We start from the raw sequence: 22,138 nt of genomic DNA, 5'->3' as shown, positions 1-22,138 counted from the left end.
TATGGATTTCATTGCTCTTTCGGGAAGAAACAATGTTTTTTAAAATATTGTAATAAGGATGTTGGTCTCGCCGTTCGACGAGGCAAACTTTATATGTTGAATCTTTTCGAATATCCTATATGTGTGAATCTCTGTGAGCTGAATATGAATGTATGCAATCATGAAAAAAATGGGAGAAGTACCAATCCTTCTTCGAAATTGTGGCACCGTCGCTTAGGGCACATTTCGAGGGGGAGAATGGAACGATTGCTTAAAGTAGAAATACTTCCTCCAGTCGATTTCTCTGACGCGGGCAATTGCATTGACTGCATTAAGGGAAAGTATGTAAAAACAATTAAGAAAGGAGCAGTAAGAGCCACAAGGGTCCTTGAACTTATACATACTGATATATGTGGACCTTTTAACGTAAAATCTGTGGATGGTTTTGATTCTTTCATTACCTTCACGGATGATTTCTCTCGCTATGGCTATATTTACCCCATATGTGATCGGTCCGAAGCTTTGGACAAATTTAAGATTTATAAAGCATAGGTTGAAAACCAACTCGATCTAAAGATCAAGGTAGTATGATCTGATCGCGGGGGAGAATATTATGGCAGGCATGCTCCTTATGGGCAAATTCCAGGACCGTTTGCTAAACATCTTGCTGAAAATGGAATTATTGCCCAATATTCAATGCCCGGTGAACCTCAGCAAAATGGTGTAGCTGAGCGTCGCAACCGCACCTTGATGGATATGGTACGATGCATGCTTAGTAATGCAAGCTTACCAGTAAACCTTTGGATGGAGGCATTGAAAACAGCTGCACACATCCTGAATCTTGCTCCAACTAAGTCAGCACCGAGCACACCTTATGAGATGTGGACGGGAAAGAAACCGAGCATGAATTACTTGCGTGTGTGGGGCTGCCCAGCTGAAGCTAAAGTATTCAATCCACAAATTAAGAAGTTGGACCCAAAGACAATTAGTTGTTTTTTCATTGGGTACCCTCATAGAGGAAAAGGATACCGTTTTTATTGCCCAGGTCACACCACCAAGTTTGTGGAAACCAGGCAAGCGGTATTTTTTGAGGATAATGAAGTCACTGAGGTTAGGGCAATTGATCTTGAGGAGAAGCAGGTGTATGTCCCATCCCCGACTATCCGAGAGAGCTTTATCCCTATGACTATCACGCGCGAGACACCGGCTGGTGATCCCAAACCTGAAGTGGATCCTCAATCTGACGAGGAGCCTCAGCATAATGAAGATCCTCCTCAGGACGAGGACTCCCAACCAAATGATGATCCTCAACCTACTGTTAATCCTCAACCTTCTCGGGCAAGAAGAAACACGCATACTAATGAGCCCGTGAGAAGATCGCAACGAGATAAGAAAAAGGCCATCCCAAATGATTATGTCACTTTCATGTGTGAGGATGAAAATGACATCGGGAAGGCACAAGATCCGACCTCATATAAAGAAGCCACTAAAAGTGAAGACGTGTCCAAATGGATGGTTGACATGGAAGATGAATTGAAATCTATGAGCTCGAATGATGTTTGGGACTTAACAGAAGTTCCCGATGGAGCCAAAAGGGTAGGCTGCAAATGGGTCTACAAAACCAAATATGACTCCAAAGGGAACGTTGAAAGGTTCAAAGCGAGACTTGTAGCAAAGGGTTTTACACAGAGAGAAGGGATCTACTATAAGGAAACCTTCTCACCTGTCTCGGCAAAGGACTCCTTCAGAATAGTCATGGCACTTGTAGCTCATTATGATTTAGAGCTGCATCAAATGGATGTCAAGACGACATTTTTGAATGGTGACTTAAAAGAAGAAGTCTACATGACTCAACCTGAAGGTTTTTTCATGGAAGGAAAAGAACATATGGCATGTCGTTTAAAGAAATCCATATATGGCTTGAAGCAGGCTTCAAGACAGTGGTACCTAAAGTTCGACAAGGTTATTAGAACTTTTGGTTTTAAAGAAAATGAAGTGGACAACTTCATATACGTCAAGTTCAAAGGCAGTAGGTTCACAATTCTAGTCCTATATGTGGATGACATTCTGTTGGCTTGCAGTGATAAAGATATGCTGCAAGAGACCAAGAGATTTTTGTCCTCGAATTTTGACATGAAGGATCTCGGTGAAGCCTCGTATGTCCTTGGCATTGAGATTCATCGAGATAGGTCCAATGGAACAATAGGACTATCACAGAAGGCATACCTTGAGAAAGTACTAAAGAAATACAATATGCATAAGTGCTCTTCTACACCTGCCCCCATAGCCAAGGGTGATAAGTTTGGGACATTCCAATGTCCAAGGAACCAAAATGAAACTGATCAGATGAAGTCGGTTCCCTATGCTTCGGCTGTCGGAAGCATCATGTATGCTCAAGTGTGTACACGCCCTGACTTAGCTTTCGTAACCGGGATGCTTGGCAGATTCCAATCTAATCCAGGACCGGACCACTGGAAGGCCGCAAAGAAAGTCTTGCGTTATATGCAAGGTACTAAAGATTTCATGCTTACATATAAGAAGTCTGATAACCTGGAAGTTATTGGTTACTCAGACTCTGATCTTGCCGGGTGTGTGGATAGCAAGAAATCCACGTCAGGTTATATAATCACACTCGCCGGTGGAGCCATATCGTGGAAAAGCTCCAAGCAAACGATAGTTGCCTCATCTACGATGCAGGCAGAGTTCATAGCATGTTTTGAGGCCACTGGGCAGGCTATATGGCTAAAGAATTTTCTTCCCGGACTTAAGGTGGTTGACAGCATTTCCAAACCACTCACATTGTACTACGATAATGAACCCGCAGTTTTCTATGCCAATAACAACAAGTCAAGTGTTGCTGCCAGGCACATTGACCTAAAGTATCATGTTGTTCAACATAGAATCCATGATCAAACTGTTAATGTTAAGCATATCAGTACGACACGTATGCTTGCGGATCCGCTCACTAAAGGCTTACCACCCAATATATTTCGTGAGCATGTAGCCGGCATGGGATTATTGGAAGCCTCTTGATTCTGGAATAATGGGACCACTAATATAACCACTCCCCATTAAGTAATATGTATACCATTTCGAGATAGGACGAGTGCTATGAGTATGGCGGTTCAATGGCATTTCATTTGTCGTTGTAACACCTTGCTCTGGTATATCATTCCTATGGAGAATGGACGGAAGTTAATGAGCCTAACGATCAAGGGGGGGAATGTTGGTATTTGATCTAAGGCCCAACGGGCTGTAGAGAAAAGAAAGAAAGAAAGAAAAAAAGGCCAAAGGATAAACACAAAGTGACGTAAAAGAGAGGGCCACGATCCAACGAGCGTTCCCTCGTCACAACAGAAGCGCCCTGATCGGGGGCACCCTAACCAACGTGGCTTTGGTCCCCTGTCGCCAGCGCACATAAAAGGGTGGGGAGCAGCCAGCACCTACGTGCGAGATATTATTCACGTACGGTCTACCACTCCTCCCTACATCCCTAAAACCCTATCCGATCTTGGGGAACGCTGCACGACGGGAAGATCATCACCAAGCTCTGCCCCTGTTCCAGGGCAGTGCCGGTGGCGCCCGGAGGGACGCCGCTTCCCGCCACGACCTTCTACCCCGAGCGTGCATCACGCCTGCATCGAGCAGGCACGGGACATCGCATCGCCTACACCAATGGCCTCAACCATTGGTGGTAAGAACCAATCTCTCTCTCACTTATATTGTTTAGGTAGTCTAATTACTAGGCATAAGATCCAGTCATATGAATCCTACGGGATTAGACCTAACATGGTTTACATGCGTGCAAGCTTGTCTAGTGGGTCTAGTTGGTGGAGTCTTGTCGTCGTTCCCCCGCAAAAAGGAAAATATAAATCCTGAACTTCAGTTGCATCAGTGAAGTTCCAAGGTCGAATCAACCTTAGTTAATATCGAAATCTATTCCCCATTTTCCGGAGTAAGTTCGTTCGTAAAAAAGGCTAGGGCGCACAATCCACTGTCGATGGCTACAGTCGAGTGAGATAGATTGTTCCAGCGTATACGCATGAAGATGTTGCAGTTCATCTGCAGAAGCGGCGCATCAAAACGGGCGAAACGCCTCTGATGAAACGGTAATTCTGAAACCACCACACATGAGATCTGACAATATGAGTTTACCGGTGGTGCTAAGTCGCATACCACCGCATTCCTCGCCCACTCGTCCGTCTCCTTGCTTGACATAAAAACTGACTTCTGCATTTTTTTGTTAGAAAGTTTGCCTTGCTGTTATCCCTATAGCCCGCACAGTTGAATTTAAAGTTAAATGCCCCATTCATAAAAAAAGATTTAAATGCCCAGCAACAAAGAATAATCTGAAGTTAAATGTTGTGACAATACACTCCACAAATTGAACTCTTCATTTAGGATGTTTTAAATAGGGTTCATTGTGTTTTGAGAAGGAATAGGAGTCATCAGTGTGTGCATTATATAAGAAAATAGGATAAATCTTACTGGATTCAGATTTTCTATTTTCTTTATCATCATCCCAAAACAAGGTTAGCAGGGATTTTTTTTACACAAGCAGTAAGACAAGATGCATATCGAGAAAAAATGGCTCACGAAAGTTAGAGCAACTCCAATGTGCCAATGTAAATCACACTTTGGATTTGTAAGATAAAATGGCTCACGGAAGTTACTGTTCTACACAAGCAGTAAGATAAATCCAATCATAAGCAACCCCCCAACATCTTTTTCGTAATATCTATGTGGGTATTACTATTTGATATAGATTTGTACTTGATACTACTACCGGTGGTAACTTCTTAATGAGTCCCACTTTGGATGCTTTTAAAGCCATGAAAAATTTAGTTGAGTCTCTACCTATTACCATTAATGAAACTATTTTGATCATGGAACATTTTATGCAAAGGCTTGATGCTATTTAAAATAAAATGACTACTAAAGAACAAATTGAGGAGTTGGATAAGAAGATTCATAATCATATCACTTAATTTGCGTCACAAGTAGGAATTACTTTGAAACTTTTAAAAGAGAAAGATACAACTCTTGATGAAAGGGTAGAGAAAAGCTTGAATAGAATTGATAAAATGGAGGAAGTCATTGATAAAGTAGGTTCCGCTTTCACTCCCTTGAAAACTAATGCTAGTACCTCTCAAAATAAAAATCCCAAGTTCATATATGTTCCCAAGAGCATTAGTACCGCTCCTATCAAGAGAAACGAAGAGCTCAAAATGATTAGTGTGCATCCCAATTTTATAAACTTAATAAGAGACCCTATTTTAAGACTCCTATTATCCCTGAGAAGCATGGTTGTGTTATTGAGGAGCTTGATAAGGTGGATGATGAAACTTGAATCATATGCATTATGCCTATATACATGTGTGTGATAACATGATTATTGCTAATATAATGATTGTATTTTTATGTTTAAATTAGTGTTTGCGCCAAGTAAAGCCTTTGGGATGATGTGAATGATAAGTAGAATTGATACGGTGCAAAAACATAATCTTTGACGTCTAGTGTTGAATTTACTGGAACGTCTTTTTAATTTGAACTTTTTACACAATATTGCTATAGAAATTCCCGAGGTCTCCTAAGTTTTCTGAATTTTTGGAGTTATAGAAGTAGGGTGTCTTTGCCGATCACTACAAACTGTCCAGTTTTAAACATATTCTGTTTTTGCATGCATAGTTTGCTTGTTTTGATGATGCTACGCATTATATCGGAGGGTATAAGTCATGGAGTAGTTAGAATACATTATCTTATGAAAAAATAAAATGTGAATCAATTTATATCAGTACCTAATATTTATGATTCGCTTATCTTACTAACGGATCTCACGAGTATTCTATTGAGTTTTGTGTGCTGAAATTTTGAAGTTTTGGATGTTATCACGATGGATGAAAGAATAAGGAGCGGCAAGGGCATAAACTTGGGGATGCCCAAGGCACCCCAAGGTAATATTCTAGGAAAACTCAAGCGTCTAAGCTTGGGGGTGCCCCAGAAGGCATCCCCTCTTTCGTCTCAATCGATCGGTATGTCACTTGGACCTATATTTTTATTCATCACATGATATGAGTTTTGCCTAGAGAGTCATTTGCTTTAGTTTGCTTTTGTTTTAGTTTGCCACAATCATTATTTGCTGAACACACCTAACTGAGAGAGACACATATTCACTATGATTTGATAGAATACTATATGTGGTTCACTTATATCTTTTAAGCTTAGCAATTGCTCTAGTACTTCATTTATATCTTTTAGAGCACAATGACGTACATATTTTATAGAAATAATTGCACTTACATTCTTCACTTATATTTCTTTGAGAGTTAATCAACAATGATGGTAATTTGCATGGGTTATAAGACTAGTCCAAAATTAATAGATATTCAAGGAGTGCATAATCAAAACCACATGTGGCACATAAAAAAGATATTGTGGGTTAATGATTTTGATGTGGTAATATGAAAGGGCGTGAGTGCATGGTTGTCGGTTAGTAAAAATATCGATAGTTAAAGCATGTTAATTTGTTATTCATCTAAATATTGGTCATGTCATGGTGATGATGTGTGAGTATTCGTATTCCTAGTTGAAATCCTAGTGTTGTTTAGGTCGGGGACGCTCGATGGTTAACTCCTACCAACCTCCTCCCTAGGGGCATGAGAGTAGTACTTTGCTTCGAGAGAGCTAATAAATTTTTGCAATAAGCATGAGTTCTTTATGACTATTTTGAATCCATGAATATACGCACTCTCACCTCCACATATTTTGCTAGCCTCTTTGGTAACGTGCATTTCGCCTTCCCACCTAGGGGATCGGAGCATACTTCGCCGGTGCATCCAAACTCCATGATATGATATGCTCTGTTGCACATAAGTCACCTTACATCTTCCTCAAAGCAGCCACCATACCTACATATCATGACATTTTCATAGCCATTACGAGGTATATTGCCATGCAACTTCCACCATCGCATCATATGCCTTGTACACTCGTTGTCATATTTATTTGCATGATCATTTAGCTAACATGATATTTGTGGCAAAGCCACCGTTCATCATTATTATACATGTTATGCTAGATCATTGCACATCATGGTACACTATGAGAGGCATTCATATAGAGTCATATTATTAGTAGTTTTTTATATTGAGTTGTAAGTAAATAAAATTGTGGTGCTTTTAATTATTAGATCATTATCTTAGTGAGGAAAAGATGACGGAGACAATGATTCCCCCACAAGTCGGGATGAGACTCCGGACAAAAATAAAAAAAATGAAAAATAGAAAAAATAAAAAGAAAGAAAAAAACGAAAGAAAGAAAAATAAAAAAAGAAGAAAAAATAAAATATATGGGAGAAAAGAGAGAAGGACAGTGCTACTACCTCTTTTTCCACACTTGTGCCTCAAAGTGACACCTTGTTTTCATATATAGAGTCTCATGTTTTGTCACTTCCATATGTTAGTGGGAATTTTTCATTATAGAACTTGGTTTGTATAATTCGATGACGGGCTTCCTTAAATGCCCAAGATCTTCAGGAGCAAGCAAGTTGGATGCACACCCACTTAGCTTCACTCGAGCTTCATACACTTATAGTTCTAATGCATCCGTCGCATGGCAATACCTACTCCTCGCATTAATATATATTGATGGGCATTTCCATAGCCCGTTGATACCCCGAGTTGATGTGATACTTTTTTCTCCATGTTTACCCCTTTGTTACATACCTCCATATTCTATTCCACCTATATGCTATGGCCATGGTGTTGGGGAACGTCGCATGGGAAACAAAAATTTTCCTACGCGCACGAAGACCTATCATGGTGATGTCCATCTACGAGAGGGGATGAGTGATCTACGTACCCTTGTAGATCATACAGCAGAAGCGTTAGTGAACGCGGTTGATGTAGTGGAAAGTCCTCACGTCCCTCGATCCGCCCCGCGAACAATCCCGCGATCAGTCCCACGATCTAGTACCGAACGGACGGCACCTCCGCGTTCAGCACACGTACAGCTCGACGATGATCTCGGCCTTCTTGATCCAGCAAGAGAGACGGAGAGGTAGAAGAGTTCTCCGGCAGCGTGACGGCGCTCCGAGGTTGGTGATGACCTTGTCTCAGCAGGGCTCCGCCCGAGCTCCGCAGAAACGCAATCTAGAGGAAAAACCGTGGAGGTATGTGGTCGGGCTGCCGTGGAAAAGTCGTCTCAAATCAGCCCTAAAACCTCCGTATATATAGGTGGGAGGGAGGGGAGGAGGCAGCCTCAAAACCTAAAGGTTTGTCCGAAATTGGAGGTGGAGGAGTCCTACTCCAATCCTACTTGGAGTAGGATTCCACCTTCCCACTTGGAAACTCTTTCCACCTTGTGTTTTTCCTTCTCAAACCTTATGGGCCTTAGTGGGAACTTATTCCAGCCCACTAGGAGCTGGTTTATCTCTTCCCATAGCCCATGAGACCCCTTGGGGCGTGACACCCCTCCCGATGGTCCCCGGCACCCCTCCCGGCACTCCCGGTACACTACCGATGAGCCCGAAACCTTTCCGGTAATGCACGAAAACCTTCCGGTAACCAAATGAGGTCATCCTATATATCAATCTTCGTTTCCGGACCATTCCGGAAACCCTCGTGACGTCCGTGATCTCATCCGGGACTCCTAACAACATTCGGTAACCAACCATATAACTCAAATACGCATAAAACAACGTCGAACCTTAAGTGTGCAGACCCTGCGGGTTCGAGAACTATGTAGACATGACCCGAGAGACTCCTCGGTCAATATCCAATAGTGGGACCTGGATGCCCATATTGGATCCTACATATTCTACGAAGATCTTATCGTTTGAACCTCAGTGCCAAGGATTCATATAATCCCGTATGGCATTCCCTTTGTCCTTCGGTATGTTACTTGCCCGAGATTCGATCGTTAGTATCCGCATACCTATTTCAATCTCGTTTACCGGCAAGTCTCTTTACTCGTTCCGTAATACAAGATCCCGCAACTTACATTAAGTTACATTGCTTGCAAGGCTTGTGTGTGATGTTGTATTACCGAGTGGGCCCCGAGATACCTCTCCGTCACACGGAGTGACAAATCCCAGTCTCGATCTATACTAACTCAACGAACACCTTCGGAGATACCTGTAGAGCATCTTTGTAGTCACCCAGTTACGTTGCGACGTTTGATACACACAAAGCATTCCTCCGATGTCCGTGAGTTATATGATCTCATGGTCATAGGAACAAATACTTGACACGCAGAAAACAGTAGCAACAAAATGACACGATCAACATGCTACGTCTATTAGTTTGGGTCTAGTCCATCACATGATTCTCCTAATGATGTGATCCCGTTATCAAGTGACAACACTTGCCTATGGCCAGGAAACCTTGACCATCTTTGATGAACGAGCTAGTCAACTAGAGGCTCACTAGGGACAGTGTTTTGTCTATGTAGCCACACAAGTATTGTGTTTCCAATCAATACAATTATAGCATGGATAATAAACGATTATCATGAACTAAAAAATATAATAATAACTAATTTATTATTGCCTCTAGGGCATATTTCCAACAGTCTCCCACTTGCACTAGAGTCAATAATCTAGTTCACGTCACCATGTGATTCCAACGAATCCAACACCCATATAGTTATGGGGTCTGATCACGTCTTGCTCGTGAGAGAGGTTTTAGTCAACGGTTCTGAAACTTTCAGATTCGTGCGTTCTTTACAAATCTTTATGTCATCTTATAGATGCTGCTACTACGTGCTATTCGGAAATGCTCCAAATATCTACTCTACTATACGAATCCGTTTCACTACTCATAGTTATCCGGATTAGTGTCAAAGCTTGCATTGACGTAACCCTTTACGACAAACTCTTTAACCACCTCCATAATCGAGAAAAATTCCTTAGTCCATTAGTTACTAAGGATAAATTTCGACCGCTGCTAGTGATTCAATCATGGATCACTCTCTGTACCTCTCAACATACTTTGAGTCAAGGCACACTTCAGGTGCGGTACACAGCATGGCATACTTTAGATTCTACGGCTAAGGCATAGAAGACGACCTTCGTCTATTCTCTTTATTCTGCCATGGTCGGGTTTTGGGTCTTACTCAAATTCACACCTCACAATGCAACCAAGAACTCCTTCTTTGCTGGTCTATTTTGAACTCTTTCAAAAACTTGTCAAGGCATGCATCTTGTTGAAACTTCTATTAAGCGCTTTCGATCTATCTCCATAGATCTTTGATGCTCAACGTTCAAGTAGCGTAATCTAGGTACTCCTTTGAAAACTTCTTTCAAACAACCTTGTATGCTTTACAGAAATTCTACATTACTTCTGATCCACAATATGTCAACCACATATACCTATCAGAAATTCTATAGTGCGCCCACTCACTTCTTTGGAAATACAAGTTTCGCATAAACCTTGTACAAACCCAAAATCTTTGATCATCTCATCAAAGTGTATATTCCAACTCCGAGATGCTTGCACCAGTCCATTGAAGGATCGCTGGAGCTTGCATACTTGCTAGTATCTTTAGGATCGACAAAACCTTCTGGTTGTATCACATACAATGTTTGCTCAAGGAAACCGTCGAGAAAACAATGTTTTGACATCCTACGTGCAATATTTCATAAATAATGCATCAACAACTAACATAATTCTAACAGACTTTTAGCATCGCTACGAGTGAGAAAGTCTCATCATAGTCAACTGTTTGATCTTATCGAAAACATCTTTGCGACAAGTCGAGCCTTTCTTAATAGTGACTTATCACCATCATCGTCTGTCTTCTTTTAAAGATCCATTTTTACTCAATAGTCCTATGACCATCAAGTAGTTCTACCAAAGTCTACACTTTGTTTTCACACATGGATCCTCTCTCGGATTTCATGGCTTCCAGCCATTTGTCGGAATCTGGGCCCACCATCTCTTTCTCCATAACTCGTAGGTTCACTGTTGCTCAACAACATGACCTCCAAGACAGGGTTACCGTACTACTCTGCAGCAGTACGCGACCTTGTCGACCTACGAGGTTTGTAGTAACTTGATTCGAAGCTCAATGATCATCATCATCAGCTTCCACTTCAATTGGTGTAGGCGCCACATGAACAACTTCCCGCGCCCTGCTACACACTGGTTGAAGTGATGGTTCAATAACCTCATCAAGTTCTACTACCCTCCCACTCAATTCTTTCGAGAGAAACCTTTCCTCGAGAAAGGATCCGTTTCTAGAAACAAACACTTTGCTTTCGGATCTGAGATAGGAGATGTACCCAACTGTTTTGGATATCCTATGAAGATGCATTTATCCGCTTTGGGTTCGAGCTTATCAGACTGAAACTTTTTCACATAAGTGTCGAAACCCCAAACTTTCAAGAAACGACAGTTTAGATTTCTCTAAACCTCAATCTATACCGTGTCATCTCAACGGAAATACGCGGTGCCCTATTTAAAGTGAGTGCGGTTGTCTCTAATGCATAACCATAAACGATAGTGGTAATTCGATAAGAGACATCATAGTATGCACCATACCAAATAGTGCGTGGCTATGACGTTCAGACACATCATCACACTATGATGTTCCAGGTGGCATGAACTGCGAAACAATTTCCACATTGTCTTCACTGTGTACCAAAACTCGTAACTCAGATATTCATTTCCATGATCATATCGTAGACAGTTTATCCTCTTGTTACGACGAACTTCACTCTGAAACGGAATTGAACTTTTCAACATTTTAGACTTGTGATTCATTAAGTAAATACTCCTGTATCTACTCAAATCGTCAGTGAAGTAAGAACATAATGATATCCACTGCGTGCCTCAGCACCCATTGGACTGCATACATCAAAATGTATCACTTCCAACAAGTTACTATCTTATTTCATCTCAATGAAAACAAGGCCTTGCTCATGTGGTATGATTCGCATGTCACTAGTGATTCGAAATCAGGTGAGTACAAAGATCCATCAGCATCGAGCCTCTTCATGCAATTTATACTAACATGACTCAAGCGGCAGTGCCACAAGTAAGTGGTACTATCATCATCAACTCGTATCTTTTGGCACCAATATCATGAACATGTGTAACACTACGATCGAGATTCAATAAACCATTGAAGGTGATTATTCAAGAAAATAGAGTAACCATTATTCTATTTAAATGAATAATCGTATTGCAATAAACACGATCCAATCATGTTCATGCTTAACACAAGCACCAAATAACAATTATTTAGGTTTAACACCAATCCCGATGGTAGAGGGAGCGTGCGACGTTTGATCATATCAATCTTGGAAACACTTCCAACACGTATCGTCACCTCGCCTTTAGCTAGTCTCCGTTTATGCCGTAGCTTTCATTTCGCGTCACTAATCACTTAGCAACCGAACCGGTATCCAATACCCTCGTGCTACTAGGAGTACTAGTAAAGTACACATCAACATCATGTATATCAAATACACTTCTTTCGACTTTTGCCAGCCTTCTTATCTACCAAGTATCTTGAGTTGCTCCGCCTCAGTGATTGTTCCCCTCATTGCAGAAGCACTTAGTCTCGGGTTTGGGTTTAATCTTGGGTCTCTTCATTAGTGCAGCAATTGTTTTGCCGTTTCACGAAGTATCCCTTCTAGCCCTTACCTTTCTTGAAACTTAGTGGTTTTACAAACCATCAACTATTGATGCTCCTTCTTGATTTCTACTTTCACAGTGTCAAACATCGCGAATCGCTCAAGGATCATTGTATGTATCCTTGATATGTTATAGTTCATCACGAAGCTCTCACAGCTTGGTGGCAGTGACTTTGGAGAACTATCACTATCTCATCTGGAAGATTAACTCCCACTTGATTCAAGCGATTGTCGTACTCAGACAATCTGAGCATATGCTCAACGATTGAGCCTTTTCTCCTGTGCTTTGTCGACAAAGAATCTTGTCGGAGGTCTCGTACCTCTTAACAAGGGCACAAGCATGAAATCACAATTTCATCTCTTTAGAACATCACTTATGTTCCGTGACGTTTTACAACGTTTTCGGCGCCTTGCTTCTAAGCCATTAAGTATTTTTGTACTGAACTATCGTGTAGTCATCAGAAACATGTATGTCGGATGTTCACAGCATCCACAGACGACGCTCGAGGTGCAGCACACCGAGTGGTGCATTAAGGACATAAGCCTTCTGTGCAGCAACGAGGACAATCCTCGGTTTTACAGACTCAGTCTGCAAAGTTTGCTACTATCAACTTTCAACTAAATTTTCTCTAGGAACATATAAAAATAGTAGACCATTAGACCATTAGACTATTAGACTATTAGACTATTAGACTATTAGACTAAGTGCGCAAGCTACATCGTAATTCGCAGAGACCATTAGACTATGTTCATGACAATTAGTTCAATTAATCATATTACTTAAGAACTCCCACTCAAAAAGTACATCTCTCTAGTCATTTGAGTGGTACATGATCCAAATCCACTATCTCAAGTCCGATCATCACGTGAGTCGAGAATAGTTTCAGTGGTAAGCATCTCTATGCTAATCATATCAACTATACGATTCATGCTCGACCTTTCGGTCTCATGTGTTCCGAGGCCATGTCTGCACATGCTAGGCTCGTCAAGCTTAACCCGAGTGTTCCGCGTGCGCAACTGTTTTGCACCCGTTGTATGTGAACGTTGAGTCTATCACACCCGATCATCACGTGGTGTCTCAAAACGACGAACTGTAGCAACGGTGCACAGTCGGGGAGAACACAATTTCGTCTTGAAATTTTAGTGAGAGATCACCTCATAATGCTACCGTCGTTCTAAGCAAAATAAGGTGCATAAAAGGATTAACATCACATGCAATTCATAAGTGACATGATATGGCCATCATCACGTGCTTCTTGATCTCCATCACCAAAGCACCGGCACGATCTTCTTGTCACCGGCGTCACACCATGATCTCCATCATCATGATCTCCATCAACGTGTCGCCATCGGGGTTGTCGTGCTACTCATGCTATTACTACTAAAGCTACGTCCTAGCAAAATAGTAAACGCATCTGCAAGCACAAACGTTAGTGATAAAGACAACCCTATGGCTCCTACCGGTTGCCGTACCATCGACGTGCAAGTCGATATTTCTATTACAACATGATCATCTCATACATCCAATATATCACATCACATCATTGGCCATATCACATCACAAGCATACCCTGCAAAAACAAGTTAGACGTCCTCTAATTTTGTTGTTGCATGTTTTACGTGGTGACCATGGGTATCTAGTAGGATCGCATCTTACTTATGCAAACACCACAACGGATATATATGAGTTGCTATTTAACCTCATCCAAGGACCTCCTCGGTCAAATCCGATTCAACTAAAGTTGGAGAAACCGACACTTGCCAGTCATCTTTGAGCAACGGAGTTACTCGTAACGATGAAACCAGTCTCTCGTAAGCGTACGAGTAATGTCGGTCCAAGCCGCTTCAATCCAACAATACCGCGGAATCAAGAAAAGACTAAGGAGGGCAGCAAAACGCACATCACCGCCCACAAAAACTTTTGTGTTCTACTCGAGAAGACATCTACGCATGAACCTAGCTCATGATGCCACTGTTGGGGAACGTCGCATGGGAAACAAAAATTTTCCTACGCGCACGAAGACCTATCATGGTGATGTCCACCTACGAGAGGGGATGAGTGATCTACGTACCCTTGTAGATCATACAGCAGAAGCGTTAGTGAACGCGGTTGATGTAGTGGAACGTCCTCACGTCCCTCGATCCGCCCCGCGAACAATCCCGCGATCAGTCCCACGATCTAGTACCGAACGGACGACACCTCCGCGTTCAGCACACGTACAGCTCGACGATGATCTCGGCCTTCTTGATCCAGTAAGAGAGACGGAGAGGTAGAAGAGTTCTCCGGCAGCGTGACGGCGCTCCGGAGGTTGGTGATGACCTTGTCTCAGCAGGGCTCCGCCCGAGCTCCGCAGAAACGCGATCTAGAGGAAAAACCGTGGAGGTATGTGGTCGGGCTGCCGTGGAAAAGTCGTCTCAAATCAGCCCTAAAACCTCCGTATATATAGGTGGGAGGGAGGGGAGGAGGCAGCCTCAAAAACTAAAGGTTTGGCCGAAATTGGAGGTGGAGGAGTCCTACTCCAATCCTACTTGGAGTAGGATTCCACCTTCCCACTTGGAAACTCTTTCCACCTTGTGTTTTTTCCTTCTCAAACCTTATGGGCCTTAGTGGGAACTTATTCCAGCCCACTAGGAGCTGGTTTATCTCTTCCCATAGCCCATGAGACCCCTTGGGGCGTGACACCCCTCCCGATGGTCCCCGGCACCCCTCCCGGCACTCCCGGTACACTACCGATGAGCCCGAAACCTTTCCGGTAATGCACGAAAACCTTCTTGTAACCAAATGAGGTCATCCTATATATCAATCTTCGTTTCCGGACCATTCCGGAAACCCTCGTGACGTCCGTGATCTCATCCGGGACTCCTAACAACATTCGGTAACCAACCATATAACTCAAATACGCATAAAACAACGTCGAACCTTAAGTGTGCAGACCCTGCGGGTTCGAGAACTATGTAGACATGACCCGAGAGACTCCTCGGTCAATATCCAATTGTGGGACCTAGATGCCCATATTGGATCCTACATATTCTACGAAGATCTTATCGTTTGAACCTCAGTGCCAAGGATTCATATAATCCCGTATGGCATTCCCTTTGTCCTTCGGTATGTTACTTGCCCGAGATTCGATCGTTAGTATCCGCATACCTATTTCAATCTCGTTTACCGGCAAGTCTCTTTACTCGTTTCGTAATACAAGATCCCGCAACTTACATTAAGTTACATTGCTTGCAAGGCTTGTGTGTGATGTTGTATTACCGAGTGGGCTCCGAGATACCTCTCCGTCACACGGAGTGACAAATCCCAGTCTCGATCTATACTAACTCAACGAACACCTTCGGAGATACCTGTAGAGCATCTTTATAGTCACCCAGTTACGTTGCGACGTTTGATACACACAAAGCATTCCTCCGATGTCCGTGAGTTATATGATCTCATGGTCATAGGAACAAATACTTGACACGCAGAAAACAGTAGCAACAAAATGACACGATCAACATGCTACGTCTATTAGTTTGGGTCTAGTCCATCACATGATTCTCCTAATGATGTGATCCCGTTATCAAGTGACAACACTTGCCTATGGCCAGGAAACCTTGACCATCTTTGATGAACGAGCTAGTCAACTAGAGGCTCACTAGGGACAGTGTTTTGTCTATGTAGCCACACAAGTATTGTGTTTCCAATCAATACAATTATAGCATGGATAATAAACGATTATCATGAACTAAAAAATATAATAATAACTAATTTATTATTGCCTCTAGGGCATATTTCCAACACATGGTTCACGATCATGTATTGAGTGAGTATGAAAAAGCTGAAGCGCCTTAAAAAGTATGATCCAATTACCTCACTTAACACCATGGTGCTTGACATTTGTATTTATGTGGTGAAGACGGATCCATGCCATACTAATATGATAAGAAGAATAGGGGGTAAACATTCTTTAGGGATCATATATTTTAAACATTGATGATCATGTTACTTATGTTTATGGATATTACTATGTCAATGTTTGTTAATTCATCGTTTCTACATGTTGGGTAGTATAATGGACGAGCATGAATTAAGTTTGGGGATGCTGATACGTCTCCAATGTACCTATAATTTTTGTTTGATCCATGCTATAATATTATCATTACAGGATGCTTTTTGAGCATTTATTTGCCAATTTGAATTATCTTTTGAGCACTAACCTATTAAACTAGTGCCAAGTGCAAGTTGTTGTTTTCTACATTTTTTAGCTTTTCAGGTTTATAGTGACAAACGGAGTCCAAATGCCACAAAACTTTTTGACGAATTTTCTTGACCAAAAGAAGATGTGGAAGCTTTGGGAGAAGGTCGGGGCCACATGAGGGCCCCACAAGTCAACTGGGCGCACCCACGGGGGTGGCCTTGCCTTGTTGGATCATGGCCCCTCGTGGCTCTCCCGACCTTTTTCCATGGCTTATAAATTCTCATATTCCTCCAAAACCCTAGGGGAGCTCCCGAAACACTTTTTCTGTCGTTGCAAGTCTCCGTTTCGTCGTGTGCCCATCTGGAGCCATGTTCTGATACCTTGCCGCATGGGGGATAGGTCACGGAGGGCATCTACATCATCCTTGCTACTCCCATGGTGATGTGTTATTAGTCTACCATAGACTTACGAGTCCATATCTAGTATCTAGATGGCTCTCTCTCTCTCTCTCTATATATATATATATATATATATATATATATATATATAGATATATATATATCTATGTTCTTAAATACAAAGTTCATCGCATCTTCACGATGATCTATTCGATGTAATCACTTTATGCGGTGCGTTTATTGGGATCTGATGAATTGTGGGTTTATATTTAAATTATTCATGAAAAATATTTTAGTCTTCTCTGTGTTATATGATTCTGATTTGCATGATTTTAATAGCTTCGTAAATCTCTCTGGTCTATTGATTTGGTTTGGCCAACTAGATTAATCTTTCTTTAGTGAGAGGGGTGCGTTGTAGTGGGTTCAATCTGGCGGTGCTTTATATCCCAGCGAAAGAAAGGGGCAAGACACGTCTTTGTATTGTTACCACTAAGGATAAAATGGTGGGGTTAATTCATATTAATTGGATGCTCTTTGTCTACATCATGTCATTGTTGTCCAAGCATTACTGTGTTTTAATTAATATTCTAGATGCATGTTGGATATCGGTCGATGGTTAGAGTAATAGTAAGATATGTAGGCACGATAGACCTATTTTCTTATGGATGTGATGCCTATATACACATGATCATTGATGTGAATAAAGATGGCGTAACTATGAGCTTTTCTATTAGTCGTTCAATAGTAATTTGTTTACCCAATGTATGCATACGTTGAGAGAGATGTCACTAGAGAACACTATGGCCCCCGGGTCTATTCACATATAAATTTTCAAACGCTATTATTTCCTCGCTATATTTTATTATTTTTGTTTACTTTTTATATTTAATATGTTGAAACTATCTATCTACACTACCTATTCGTTTGCAAGTAATGAGTTCAAGGGGATTGACAATCCTCTTACCCGCGGTGGGTGCAAGTGTTTTCTCTTTTGTATGTAGGCGCTGAAGACGGGGTTGCGTGGTCCTTCTTTTGGTTCGATAACCTTGGTTTTCACTGGGGGAAATACTTATCTGTACTATGATGCATCACGTGTTCCTCTCCACGGAAAAACCCAATCCATATCACAAGTATCACGCACCGCCCGTCGCGAGCGGCAGCGGCAAAGGGAGAGGAGGGAAGTGGTGCGGTCCATGCACCACCACTGCGGGATGGAGGCGCGGAGCCTAACGAGGATGCACGACTCCTCGAATGGTCTAGTGCCGGTCACTTAGGACCACGGAGACGGGCGCGCGGCGGCTCCTCCGGAAGAATGCCAAGGCACTTCGGATTGGCATTGAGTCGTTCGAGCGCGAGGCGGTGGAAGCAGCGGCGAAGGCGGCTCGGCTCGCGAAGCTCAAGCGGTAGCAGGACAAGGTGGTCCGACGGCTAAAAGGGCTCATCATCCTCTCCAACACCGTCGATTACAACGACGACCATGTGGACAATCCGCCACCAGCCACCGTCGCCTATAGCTGCGCTAGGAATAGAAGGGCAAAGGGTCGGCGAGGAAGTGGTGAATGTCTGTCGTCTCCGCCTTCAATTTCAAGTTTTTAGTAATCTAGTTTAAACTTGCTCGTCGTATATGTTAATTATGTGAACTATGGTGATCTTTTGGACATCCCATGGTGATCTTTTGGTGATCGGAATGTGCATTTCTGTGTCTGATTTTATGTTTGTATGTTGATCTACATTCTTTTTATCTATATTGCATGCTACTATGGATATGAGGAACCGAATATGAGATACACAGATGTGGACGACAAAATTTGAGGAGTGTCCTGCCAGTGCCGAGACATTTGAGGGTCCGGTTTGCAGGTCGTGATTGTAGATGCTCTTAGAGCATCTCTAGCAGACCCCGTATAATGCCCCGACCCGCAAAATAACCGCCAAAATACGAGTCAGGGCGGAAAAAGCTGCCCGACCAGACCCCGCAAACGCGTCCGACCCATAAAATGTTTTGCGGGCGCGGCAAAATGCCCACCCCAACCCGTGAAAACGCAGGTTCTCCCCATCGCCCTGTCGGTGCCCTGTATATATCGGGAGCGGTTGGTGGGTGGGACATTTCAGCCTCCTCTTTTCCCCACCCCATAGTCCCCGGGCACCACCTTCGATTCTAGCCATACCAGCCGCCGGAATCACGCTGGCGGGCCGCCACACACCCTAGATTGACCTCCAGTACTCCCTCGTGCCTCGGTTGGCTGGAAAGCTGCAGATCGCCGGTTGTTTGTCGCGGCCAACGAATTTGGCTTTTCGGCCACCAACGGCTGTGCCAAACCCATGGATTGGTTTGGGAGCACCCGGCACAGCCCCGGCAAAGCGCCAGCGCCGCATGCACGTACTGGTTCATCATCTAGTCGTCGTCGTCGTCGGTTTGCCGGCAAGGACTCTTTCGGTCATCGCCCGGGCTCGGTGGTCGCGCATCGGCTCGCCGGCTTGCCGATGCCGCTCATACAGTGCGACGACTGCACAGAGACGGTGTTGCGGCTCACATCTAGCACGCGGCAATACCTCGGATGGGTATTCTGCAAATGCAATAACGACGGGGTATGTTCTTCTTTCTGTTCGGCCTTGTCAACTTATTTGGTTAAATTTCGGTAGCTTATTGAGGTGTTCATGTGTGTAGGAAGGTGGATGCTCATTTTGGTATTGGGAAGAAGAATACTTTGATTCATTGATAGAAAGAAACTTAATAGATGTTCGTGCACTCCTTAGTATAATTGAGGCTAACGATGCAGCTGCACGTGCAATTTAAAAAGAAATTAGAGGGAAAGCAACGTCTAATTCTTTAAAATAAAAGCCGAAGAATGAAGAATGTAAGATCTAGAATCCCGAGATCAACAACTAATGCATGGAGAAGATGTTGATCCAACTAGTGAGAAGAGTTATGAAAGTTGAATATCTTCTAAAATGTTTAATTGTGATTCTTGTTTGCTTTGCTTTTGGTATTTTAGCAAAGATTTGATGAATTATTATGTATCCAATGCCTTGGAAGAAAATAAAGAAGCAAATAAATGTGTTTAATGCTCGAAATTGAAAGATAAATAACAGATTTGCGGGCCGGCGTGGACTGCGGCCGAGCAGACCCGCAAAACGTGCGAATATCCTTTTATATGGATCCGTTTTGCGGGATCTGTTCGGTCGCCGTCCACACCGCAAAAACATTTTTTCATGAACTGCAAACGATTATTGTGGGTTGACGATATAAAAAAGCTTGACGTACGAGGTCTTACAAGCTTTTATGGGCTCCTTCCTAACTAACTAAACATGACCCCCTGATTTCCAGGTGGATGAGGCCCTCACTCCTATTAAACCAATCACGATTTGCGAGCTGAAACCCATCCCATAAAACCCCGTAGTCGATGTAACATTTCGCATGTAGTAGGACAAGATGCATGTCCAGTTAGCATTTTCCAGCTTTTGTGGATCCATGGACGGCGTGCGCTACCACCCGCCATTCGGTACAACTACTACTCCATTTCGGAATAATAACTACAGTAATGTACTGCCGTCTGTGGAGTTGTGATTGGATCCAGGTTGCCGGCTTTGCTCTTTCCGCCTCTATAAATGCCGCCCCCACACGCTCTCGTCCACGGCAAAACCCAACGGATCTATAACGACAGTCACTCTGCTGGCTGCTGTCTCCTCACCCCACACACTCACAGAGAGGCGCAGCAGCAGCAGCAGCAGCAGCAGCAGGCCATGGCTCAGGGAAGAGGCCGTGCGGGGCAGGTCTTCGCCCTCGGCTTGCTCGTGCTGTGCCTCCTCCTCGGCGCCGCCACCGCCGGCGCCGCCACCTACAACGTGGACTGGTCGTTCGCCGCCGACAGCTGGTCCAGCGGCAAGAGCTTCCGCGCGGGGGACGTCCTCGGTGAGTGACCAAGCCGTCAGAAAGATGGTACAGCTACAACCCGTCAGTGATGCGTGTCTCCTTGTTATTACCTCGTCTCATGTCATGTGTGCCTTTGCTCTACGGGGCAGTGTTCAGCTACAACCCGGCCGTGCACAACGTGGTGGCGGTGGACGCCGGCGGCTACAACAGTTGCCGGGGCTCCAGCGCGGCGTACACCTACACCTCGGGGAGCGACCACGTCACGCTCGTCCCGGGGACGAACTACTTCATCTGCAGCCTCAGCGGCCACTGCGGGCTCGGGATGAAGATGGCCGTCACTGCAAACTGAAGCTGGCCGCAGCTTTCGGTTTCAAAAAAGTTGGCTGCGCCTGCGATGCCATCTGTGCGCATGTGAAAACATCAATAAAAGTGTTGTGGAACTCGGTGACTCCTAGGCTCCTAGTACTACGTGATAGTGTACGCCCCGTGTGTTGTATCCCTATGTTAAGCGGTTGTTATTCCGAAAGTACCTTTCTCACCTGACCTCATAGTCTCCTGGTGCGAACAGTAAAATAAATAAAATAGAAAAATGTTTTAAATAGTTGTGAGTTTTGTGTGTGTCATATTTTAAAAAGTGTTTGTCATGCATGCAGAATTTCATCACGAAATCACATTGTTGAAAGTCATGGTAAAAAAATTAGAGCTCCAAAATGCTTTGAAAGTAACATTTACAGAGCATCAATTTTGTTTTTTTACCACGTCTTGCACCAATGTCACTGCATGATGAAATTTTACATGCACAACAAATATTTCTTAAAGCATGTCATAAAAAATCTAATTTTTTAAAATGTTGTTTTGTTTATTTTACTGTTCACACCAGGAGCCTATGAGGTCAGTTGTGGAAACTCCGCGTCCTTGTTATACACGATATACACCTATTGACATATATATAGACAAAATAAGCTGTGTGCGTCAATTGATGCAGAGACCGAGATGCTATCCTTCTTTTCAGAAGAAAAGAAATACAACAAACAGCAGAGGCATGTGTTGTGTATGGATGTGGAGGGTGGTA

The 22,138-nt window shown here is 43.2% G+C and overlaps 1 protein-coding gene across 1 annotated transcript; it reads left to right on the top strand.

Annotated features, from left to right (window-relative positions):
- Positions 1–20,786: 20,786 nt before the first annotated feature.
- LOC123446680 (chemocyanin-like) lies at positions 20,787–21,667 on the top strand. Its single transcript, XM_045123240.1, has 2 exons — positions 20,787–21,105; positions 21,216–21,667. The coding sequence occupies exons 1-2, from the start codon at positions 20,802–20,804 to the stop codon at positions 21,413–21,415; spliced, it is 504 nt and encodes a 167-aa protein (XP_044979175.1). The 5' UTR covers positions 20,787–20,801; the 3' UTR covers positions 21,416–21,667.
- Positions 21,668–22,138: the final 471 nt, after the last annotated feature.

The sequence above is a fragment of the Hordeum vulgare genome, chromosome 4H (assembly GCF_904849725.1).
Source record: "Hordeum vulgare subsp. vulgare chromosome 4H, MorexV3_pseudomolecules_assembly, whole genome shotgun sequence".
NCBI classification, from domain to species: domain Eukaryota; kingdom Viridiplantae; phylum Streptophyta; class Magnoliopsida; order Poales; family Poaceae; genus Hordeum; species Hordeum vulgare.
The sequence above is the reverse complement of the archived record's forward strand: the minus strand, read 5'-3'. Positions and strand labels throughout refer to the sequence as shown.